General features: G+C 49.5%; 1 protein-coding gene across 1 annotated transcript; it reads right to left on the bottom strand.

Annotated features, from left to right (window-relative positions):
* Window positions 1-2,379: 2,379 nt before the first annotated feature.
* Rpl22 (ribosomal protein L22) lies at window positions 2,380-9,671 on the bottom strand. The gene is made up of 4 exons (XM_090335952.1): window positions 9,567-9,671; window positions 8,148-8,252; window positions 6,560-6,684; window positions 2,380-2,581 (listed from the first exon to the last, which is right to left on the bottom strand). The coding sequence occupies exons 1-4, from the start codon at window positions 9,576-9,578 to the stop codon at window positions 2,437-2,439; spliced, it is 387 nt and encodes a 128-aa protein (XP_090192078.1). The 5' UTR covers window positions 9,579-9,671; the 3' UTR covers window positions 2,380-2,436.
* Between the last annotated feature and the right edge of the window lie 340 nt (window positions 9,672-10,011).

Here is a 10,011-nt window from a genome sequence, read left to right as displayed (position 1 = left end):
GAGACCAGCAGAAAGGCCAGGCCCAAGCCCAGACTCGGCTCAAGTGGTAGAACAGTAGCCAAAGAAGCATAGTGAGCATGAGACTGTGAACCCTGGTACCAGGAAAGAGGGGGGGTGGGGGAGTCATAGGTCCACACATTAGCAACTGTCTTATCAGTCTCTGGCACTCTTGTATTTCATTTTGCTGTTTCTGAGGACTTTATTCTAAAACACATGCTCAGGGGCCAGGAGTTTGGCCTAGTGATAGAGTGCTTGCCAAGCATGCAACAAGACCCAGGTTCGATTCCTCAGTAGAGAAAAACTGTAAGTGGTACTGTGGCTCAAGTGGTAGAGCACAGGCCTTGAGAAAAGTCCAGGGACAGTGTTTAGGCCCTGAATTCAAGCCCCACACTGGCAAAAAAAAAAAAATTTCAGTGAAAGGACACAATGAATCTCACAAAACCCTAGCATCTAGGGGCATCATACATATTCAAGAGAAGGGAGAGCTTGTAGGAAAGCATGTACCAATTCTATTTTATACCCTTGCAACTCTGGTTCCTGTGCCCTGACGTTTTAGGTCAGACATAACCAGATGGGCAAAAGAAACAGATCTGAACAGTGCCCTGTGCACAGCTACAATGATGGGTGAGACCTAACTATTTCTGCACTTCCTATTTCCCGTCAAAGGGATTTGCGTGACAAGCATCCTGTGTGCTCTGGGTCTGAGGAATCCATGCTAGGCAAACAAACTCAAAGCCAACTCCAGGATGTTGAGGCCAAAAGTGAACAGTGAAGACAAGGGGACTCGTTTTCCTTAAAGCCTAGTAAAGACCAAGGTAATAGCACAGCAATTCATCATGGAGGACCAGTTTTAATAGATTAAAAGTCCATCCTTTATTTAAGGAAAAACTTTAACAAAAAGGCCTTGCACAGTTAACAGTAGCCATGTTAGCCACTTTAATATAAAATGTGATCCACACTCAATTTTACAAGAGTTCAAAAATGCATAGAAAAAACACTTTTAATTTTATTACAAGTTTTAAAATCTGGGACCAGCTTTAAAAACATGCTAATTTCAGCTCAGGGATTTTTTTTTTTAACAGCCAAACTAAAAATTCTTACAGTTACAGCAATGAAACAAATCCAAATCACAAACTTAAGTTAGTAATCATGGTTAGAGACATCGCCAAAGAGTAACTGATGCCTTGTCCAAGTTTGAAAGAAACGCTGCCTCCTGTGAGGGCAGAGAAGTGTGCAAACAATTCTGCTTCAAGAAATTTGCATAGAAATAGAAAATGCTGGAGCCTTTTGCCACAAGTGAAAATGTGAAGCCTCTACACGTTAAACTCAATCCAAGAAATGCCAAATGATAAATTGGAGGTAGAACTTGAACATTTGATCTCCAGCTGTGAGAAATTCAGGTGTGGGAATCAGCTGTAGGCAAGCTCTTGGAAACTCCATTCCCAGGGAAGCATTTGTTCTTACAGAAATGGCTTAGATTTCAGGGCACCCAAGGCAGCAGAGGCTCCAGCCCTTCCACCTGTCTCAAGGATCTGAACACTGGCACAAAAATCCCAAGAGGAGGCCTTCTCTGTGCCTTGCAGGGGCACAGCAGACTTTGTGGATTGGGCCCAGAACCTCTCACTAGAGTGGGCAGCACTTTACCATTCAACTTACAACCACCCAGTCCAGCTGTGCCTTTAAGTGTCATGGAAGCAGCTTTATCTTAGACCACTCACTGTCCAAGGACTTCTCATGCCTGCCTCCAGTGCCCTTCACTGGTGCTATACAGGTGAGACACGTGAGGAAGCGATGCTAGTGCCTCCAGCGCCTCCTGCTGGAGGCCAAGGTGATCACCGTAAAGATGTGCAAGCAGCGTTTTGTTTCGGTATTTTTACAAATTCCTTTCTACGCAATCCACTTCATTTAAAACCTGGGACTTTTAACAATCATTCATCAATATGCAGCAATGCCCCTTCTGTAGGGGAAAAAAAGGATTAACACATTATTGAGCACTGATTGACAGCAACTTGGAATGAAAAAGTGAAGACAAGCATCTCAGAAACCTACATTTTATTGACACTGCCATATTCCCAATAGACTTCCTTTTTATTGAATGAGGAATCTCACAATGCATCCGGAACCCTCCCCCTTGAAGACAGCCAGATCCAGATGACATGCTTTTTAAAACGCAGGAGACTGAGGCTCACACTTTCCTCCCTCATCAGCTATCTGTTCAACATCAGTGCCCTTGCCACAGCCTTTTCCTAGCTTCAGATTACTATTGAGATCGGGGGAAAGTCTAAACACAAGGGAGCTGCAACCCAAGGGAAAGCAGTTTACTGTGATTCCCAATTTTCCATCCAAGCCACACTGCAGAGATACAAGGATAAACCACCATTTGGGTTCCCAAGTTTTATTCAAGAACTCATACAAAATATTCCAGATAAATGAATTTTAATCCTCGTCTTCCTCCTCTTCTTCATCCTGGTTAATCTGGAAGTAACGTAATTCATAACTCTCTTTGCTGTTAGCAACTACGCGTAACCAATCACGTAGATTATTCTTCTTCAAATATTTTTTGGTGAGATATTTCAAATACCTGCAGAGAAAGGACACTTAAGACAGATGGCTTTCTTGTATGCTGGAACACAACACTGTAACTTTTTTTTTTCCCCCAGTCCTGAGCTTGAGTTCAGGGCCTGAGCACTGTCCTTAGACTTTCTCAAGGCTAGAGCTCTACCACTTGAGCCTCAGCACCGCTTCAGGCTTTTTCTATGTTTGTGGTACCGATGAATTGAACCCGGGTCTTCGTCCATGCTGGGCAGGCACTCTACCACTAGGCCCAACTCCCAGCCCCGGAACATTATACCTTTTATAAAAACCAATGCATCCAAAAACACCCTTCCAAAACAAAGATAAGGCAAATGCACCCAGCAAGGGCTCTACCAGCCTTATCAGCTTATCACACATCACCTAAACTAGCCATAAAATTAGGACAAGCAGCAGCTGTTCACTTAGCAACAACTTTAAGACCACTACTAGACATCAATCAGGGCAGCAAACTGACAGGCACACCCTGCCTCCCTGTCAGCCCTTCACCCCTTCCCGGTGAGGTGTCAGGACTGCTGCTTTCACTGTTATGGACACCCTCACCAACATGGAGACAGACTTCACCCACACCTTCACTCCAAAGTGATCTCCTTCCTCAGCCTGGGTCTACAGGTTCAGGAACCACCAGGCCTAGCTAGCTTCCAAGTACGGTTTTGAATCTGGCACAGTGGCTCCCATTTGTAATGATGAGTACACGAAGGAGGCTAAGGAGACAGTTCAGAGCCAGGCCAGCAAAGAGAGGCTGTAAGACCGGGTGTCTTGTTTTGGTTAGTTGTGGAGTTTGAACTCAGTCTAGGATCTCAAGGACAGCACTTTATCACTTTAAGCCTTGGTGCCACTTCCGGTTTTCTGGTGAACTGGAGGTAAGAGTCTCATGGAGGGCCCAGGAGTTTGGCCTAGTGGTAGAGTACTTGCCTGGTATCCACAAAGACCCAGGCTTGATTCCTTGGTATCACATACATAGAAAACAAACTAGAAGTGGTGTTGTGGCTTAAGTGGTAGAGTGCTAGCCTTGAGAAAAGCCCAAGGACAAAGGACCAGGAGTTTTGCCTAGTGGTAGAGTACTTGCCTAGCATACACGAAGACCCAGGTTCGATTCCTTGGTACAACATGCATAGAAAGAGCCAGAAGTGGTGCTGTAGCTCAAGTGGTAGAGGTCTACCCTTGATAAAGTCCAAGGACAGTGCTCAGGGCCTGAGTTCAAGCCCTGGGACTGGCAAAAAAAAGTCTCAGCCAGGAACAGTGGCTCTCGCCTGAAATCCTAGCTACTCAGGAGGCTGAGATCTGAGGATCAAGGTTCAAAGCCAGCCCAGGCACAAAAGGACCTGAGACTCTTATCTCCAATTAACCTCCAAAAAACAGGAAGTGAGGCTTGGCTTAAGGGTAGGGTGGTAGCCTTGAGCTGAAGAGCCCAAGACTATGCCCATGGGTTCAAGCCCCAGTACCCACAAAATAAAAAAATAAAATAAAAGTCTCATGGAACTGGATCCTCAGATCTCAGCCTCCAGAGCAGCAGTGATTACAGGTGTGAGCACCCAGCCCTACAGTTGAGACTCATCTCCAACTACCACCAAAACACAGATGTGGGGCTAAGAACACTAGCCTTGAGCAAAAGAGCTCACCAACAAACACCACCCAGGTCCAGAGTACAAGCCCCGCGGCAGGCAAAAAAATAAATAAAATCTGGGCTGTCAAGGCAGACAACGGATTCCATGCCCTTCAGCCATCTTCCTTCCCTCCCCGGTAGGTACCGGCCACAAGAAGGAACTGTCATATAAAACCTGTGGGGACAAATTGACCCCAAGATGCCTCCACCAACAAAATGCACCTCAAAATACTTTCCATCTCAGGGGCCAGGAGTTTGGCCTAGTGGTTAAAGTGCTTGCCTAGCATGCATGAAGACCCAGGTTCGATTCCTTGGTACCACATACGTAGAAAAAAGCCGGAAGTGGTGCTGAGGCTCAAGTGGTAGAGCTCTAGCCTTGAGAAAGTCCAAGGACAGTGCTCAGGCCTTGAGCTCAAGCCCAGGACTGGCAAAAAAAAAATAAAATAAATAAATAAAAATAAAATACTTTCCATCTGGACGCTGGGAGTGTGGCCCACTGGTAGAGTGCTTGCTTTGCATGCATGAAGTCCTGGGTTCAATTCCTTAGTACCACATACATAGAAAAATCCAGAAGTGGTGCTGTGCTCAAGTGATAGAGTGCTAGCCTTGAGCAAAAGCAGCTCAGGACAGTACCCAGACCCTGAGTCAAGCCCCAGAACAAAGAGAAAAATTCAGGTGGCTCAAAACTTTTCCTAACAGAATGCTGGAGAAACCAATGGTCCAAAGATGAGAAAGAAAAAGTTGTAGGTTAGGGGACACACCTTCAAATGCTTCATGAAAATAAAATTATTTTCACCAAGGAAACAAAGAAACCACAAGTGGGCATGATGTGCACCAGGGAAGCTGAACAGTGCACAGGATAGGAAGAGGAGGCTACCCTCCAAAAACCTAGGCAAGCACAGGTGGCAGGGGCCATCTCCAATCCCAGTACAAAAGCTGGGCAAGGAATCTAGCAACTTTGAACTCTTTCTGAGCTATTCAATAAAGAGCAAGACCTTGTCTCAAAATGAAGTAAAATAACCAGTACAACCAGTGAGTGGCTCATGACTAATTTTAGAATTCAGGAAGCTCAAGTCTTTGAGGGCAGTGGATTGATTGAAGCCAGCCAGAGCAAAAAATAAAGACTGCATCCCCAAAATAACTGGCAAAAAATATGGTTGGAGGCATGGCTCAAATGTCTGTCTGCAATCTGAGAACTAGAGTGCAAACTCTAGCACCAGCACTAATTAATTTGTTAATTCAGATAAACAGGCAGGCAGCTGTAATTGAAAACTGAGGTACTTGCCTTCACCATTGGATAAAAAACAGCAATGTGTGAAAACAGAAGATATGTCAAGGACATCCTCATACCATGCTGGAGAACAGGCATGCAATCTCCCGGGACTGTGTTGGCTGAAGCCCAGCAGTCCACATTTTGCACACCTGCCCCTACTTTCTCACACCTCCTTCCTGACTCAGCCATGCATACCCTATAATAGGCTTAACCCTGCCTCTTCACAGCCACAGGCTTACTTACAACCATGGAGAACTAAAGCCAGCTGTTAACTTTACATCTTCCAGTAACACAGCAGGGCTACAGGGAGGAGCCAAGGTGGTACCAGTCCTCCTGCCATGAAACTAAAAAGGAATGTCCTCATACTGGGTGCGAGTAGCTCACGCCTGTAATCCTAGCTACTCAGGAGGCTGAGATCTGAGGATAGGTTCAAAGTCAGCCCGGGCTGCAAGTCTGTGTGACTCATCTCCAGTTAACCAGCAGAACCCAGAAGCGGAGATGTGGATTGAGCAGTAAAGTGACAACCCAAGTTCAAGCCCGTTACCAGCCCATTAACACACCAAAATGCAGGTACGCACGCACGTGCGCACACACACACCTACCGTGTGGGCTAGGAGCCAAGTGTTACAAGTGTCTGCCTAGGGACTGGAAGTGTGGCCTAGTGGTAGAATACTTACTTGCCTAGCATGCATGAAGCCCTGGGTTCAATTCCTCGGTACATACACAGAAAAAGCCAGAAGTAGAGCTATGGCTCAAGCAGCAGGAGAGTGCTAGCCTTGAGCAAAAATATCCAAGGAGAGTATCCCAAGATTGGGGGGGAAAAAAAAAAAAGGTGCCACCTAGCAAGCATGAGGCAGGGTATTAAAAAAAAAAAAAAAAGCAACAAATGATCTAGTGATGCAGAGACAACAGAAGCCTAAGCCTGAGCACTGAGTATATTTCACCTTGTTAAAGACCAAATGCAAACACCCCCAGCAGTGTGTATTCATTAAACTACCCATGCACTAGACACACAGAATAGTTAGCCAAGGGAACTACCAAACCAAGTGACAGGTGGCCACAAGCCAGTCCCCTGGGCTGGCCCATACCTTTTGGAGAAAGGCACCTCAGAGGTTACAGTGATCTTGCTCTTGCTCCTCTCGATGGTGACCACCCCTCCACCGAGATTTCCAGCCTTCCCGTTCACCTTGATTCTCTCTTGGAGAAACTGCTCCTGTGGGAATCAGTCAATTTTATTTTAAAGTGTTAGGGTCAACTGGCTCCACAGAATATTTTACTTTTGATTATCCCCGACACTTTAGCCATGTTTCAAATGCTTAGGTTTTTAAAAGACTGCTCATAGCTGGGCGCAGTGGCTCGTGCCTATAATCCTAACTAATCAGGAGGCTGAGATCGGAGAATCACATGGTTCAAAGCCAGCCCCGGCACTAAAGTCCATGAGACTCTTATCTCCAATTAACTACTAGAAAACTGAAAGTGGGGCTATGGCTCAATGGGGTAGAGCTAAGAGACAGCGTCCAAGCCCAGAGTTCAAGCCCCATGACCGACAAAACAACACAAGAGTTTCACAGGGACAGCAATCAGGACAAGTTTAAGCCCTAGGACTGATATCCCCAAAAAATCTTTTTTGGGGGTCTGAGACCAAGTCAAACTCAGTTCCTGACACTTGTCTTCATTGGCTAGCACTCTACTAAAGTGCACCATGCCTGCATTCCCAATTCTCGACTCAAGTAGAATACAGAAGTACTGGGAGCAGGATCAAACTAGGGTCAAAAAATCAGCACAGCACAAAGTCTGAAAAAGACAACGCCACTGACAATTCAGCAAGCAGGATCTTTTGAAGTGAAAAACTGGGGACCTGACATAAAGGGAAGGCTCAGGAGCTGCCCCAAATCCACACAATCAGGCATCACATGCTCACTCATAAAGTACAAGAGCAGTGCTGTACTCTACTCGGCAGAGCTAGCTTTGTTTCTTGATTTTTTTTTTTGTGATATTAGAGTTTGAACACAGGACCTTGTACTTGGTAGGCAGGCACTCTACCACTTAAGCCACACTTGCACCTAGCTAGGATTATGCTCAGTTCTATTGAAGTGGGGTCTCGGACTTTCTGCCTGGTATTGTGCTCCTCCCGATCTCACCCCCAGCGCAGCTAGGACCACAGAATCTCAGAGGCATCACCTTCCCTCACGGATGGAGAGGAAGGAGGAAGTAGCTACGTGTTACAGTCCACCTTGTTTATTGTAAACAAAAATAATCCTAGCTACTCATAGGCCGAGGGTCTCTCTTGAAGCCAACAGACAGAAAAATCCCAGACACCTCTATCACCAATCAACCAGCAAAATGTCAGACCGGATGTGTGACTTAAATGGTAGAACACCAGAGAAGTGCTGAGGCTCAGTATGGGCGAACAGACACAAGGACACATGGAGGGACACACACACACACACTACATATCCCTCATATCCTGAGGTTGCCGAGTACTACCTCAAGCCTGGATGTGTGGATTAAATGGTAGAGCACCAGAGAAATGCTGAGGCTCAGTATAGGTGGATGGATGCACACATGCACACACACTACATATCCCTCATACATTGAGGTGGCAGGGTGCTATCTCAAGCCTGCGCACAGTCTAAGCATCAGAAGGTTCGAAAGTGGTAACAGGACAAAACTTACAAAATTGGCAGCATCCATGATTCCATCTTCTACAGGGTGGGTGCAGTCCAGGGTGAACTTCAGAACCTGCTTCTTTTTTTTGCCCCCCTTCGCCACAAGCTTTTTCTAAAAATAAGTGCGAGTAAAAGTGAAACTTGAGTCAGGAAAAAAAAAAAAAAGGAAAACAACAAAAAAACACATCATAAAGGCCCAAAAGTCCATTAAACACAAAATCCTCACAGATGAGTTCTTCTGCTAGAGCATCAAGAGCCTTTCTCTGTCCAATCTCTTTATTCCTCTGGCAGAGGAATAAAGGTGCTGTAGGGCCTGGAGCAGTCTAGTGGTAGAGGGCTTGTCTAGCATGCACAAAGACGCAGGTTCGATTCCTCAGCACCACATACACAGAAGTGGTGCTGTGGTTCAAGTGGTAGAGTGCTAGCCTTGAGAAAGCTCAAGGGACAGTGACCAGGCCCTGAGTTCAAGCCCCAGGACAAGGAAAAGAGGGAGAGAAGGAGGAAGAGAGGGAAGGAGGGAGGGAGGGAGGGAGGGAGGGAGGGAGGGAAGGAGGAAGGAAGGAAATCACGCCTTTTATTTTACTCCAAGACTAATCCTTAATGTACATCTGTGGAGTGTGACCCTCGGCCCCTTCTGTTTCTACACTGTTAGGGCTGAGCTAGGACATTAAGACAGTTGTCTGGCTGGCAGAGCTTAGTGAGTTGGCAGTCCTCTCCTGGAGTGCACGAAGCCCTGGGTTCAACCCCCGGGTCTCACACACACAGGGCTCAAGTGGCAGCGCTTCAGCCTTGAACACAAAGCGCCCAAGGCCGAGCACAGGCCCTGGGGACCCTGTCGAGCGTCAGGCGTCCTCCCTGGCGTAACCCCGGAACGCGCACTCCCCACCACGAGGAGAAGACGGCCCGAGTTCAGTGTCGCTCTCACGGAGGGCCGCCAAGCCGCCACCGCCAGCGCCAGCGCCCGGCACGGCGTGAGGAGGCGGAGGAGGGCCATCGCGTAGCGCCCCGCTGTACGCGCCCTTCGGGAAGCCTCCGCCTCAACGCACCCCTCAACTAGGCTAGGGGCGCTCGTTGTACACCTGGTGCGACCGGAACACCCAAAGCCCCCTCGCCGGTCCCCATCCGGTCACGAGGCAGCGATGGCCCGGCTCGTCCGCCACCGCGGCCCCGCCGCCCCGCCCGCCCCGGCCCGGGGAGCGGGCCCCGGACGGGCTCCGGGGGCTCGGGCCTCCCGCCCGGCCCCAGGCCGCGGCCTCCCCGCCCACACGTGCTGGGCCCGCGGCGGGCCCGGCCCGCCCCGCCCGGCCCGCGATCCGCCCGGCCCGGACGCTGCAGAGCGCCGTCCCCCGCGAGCCTGGACGGGAGCCAGCCGGGGGAGGCCCGCGTGCCGCCCCGTGGCCCAGGCCTCGCGCGGAGCCGTACTAACCACGGGCGCCATGGCGGCAGCGGAGGCAGAAAGGGAGCGAGGCGCACCGCGCAGGCGCAAAGAGCCCGCGGCGCGTCGGGCCGCTAGGGCCCAGGCCAAGCCAATCGCTCCGCCCCGCCCCTCGGCCGCCACAGCCCGCGGGGCTATGCGTGATCTGCGTGCGATTGGTTCTCCTGGCGTGTGGATCCCGTCCGCTCCCTGGCCGCGGGAGGCGGGGCCGGCCGGCTCCACTGCGAGGGGCGGACGGGGGGGCGCGGACGGGGGCACCGGGGGAGCCGACGGGAGTCGAGTGGCTGAGCTCTACGTCACTAAGGAACTTGACCCGGCCGGAAGCGACGGGCATTCCGCCGCCGAGCCTCGGCGGGGGGAAGACGGGAGGTGAGAACCCCGCCGCCCAGGCCTCTGCGGAGGCCGAGGTCCGAGCGCCGGGGCTCCGGGCGGACGG

The sequence above is a fragment of the Megascapheus bottae genome, chromosome 6 (genome assembly GCF_031878675.1).
Source record: "Megascapheus bottae isolate mThoBot1 chromosome 6, mThoBot2.hap1, whole genome shotgun sequence".
In the NCBI taxonomy this organism is placed as follows: domain Eukaryota; kingdom Metazoa; phylum Chordata; class Mammalia; order Rodentia; family Geomyidae; genus Megascapheus; species Megascapheus bottae.
This window is presented reverse-complemented; position numbering and strand designations above follow the sequence as displayed.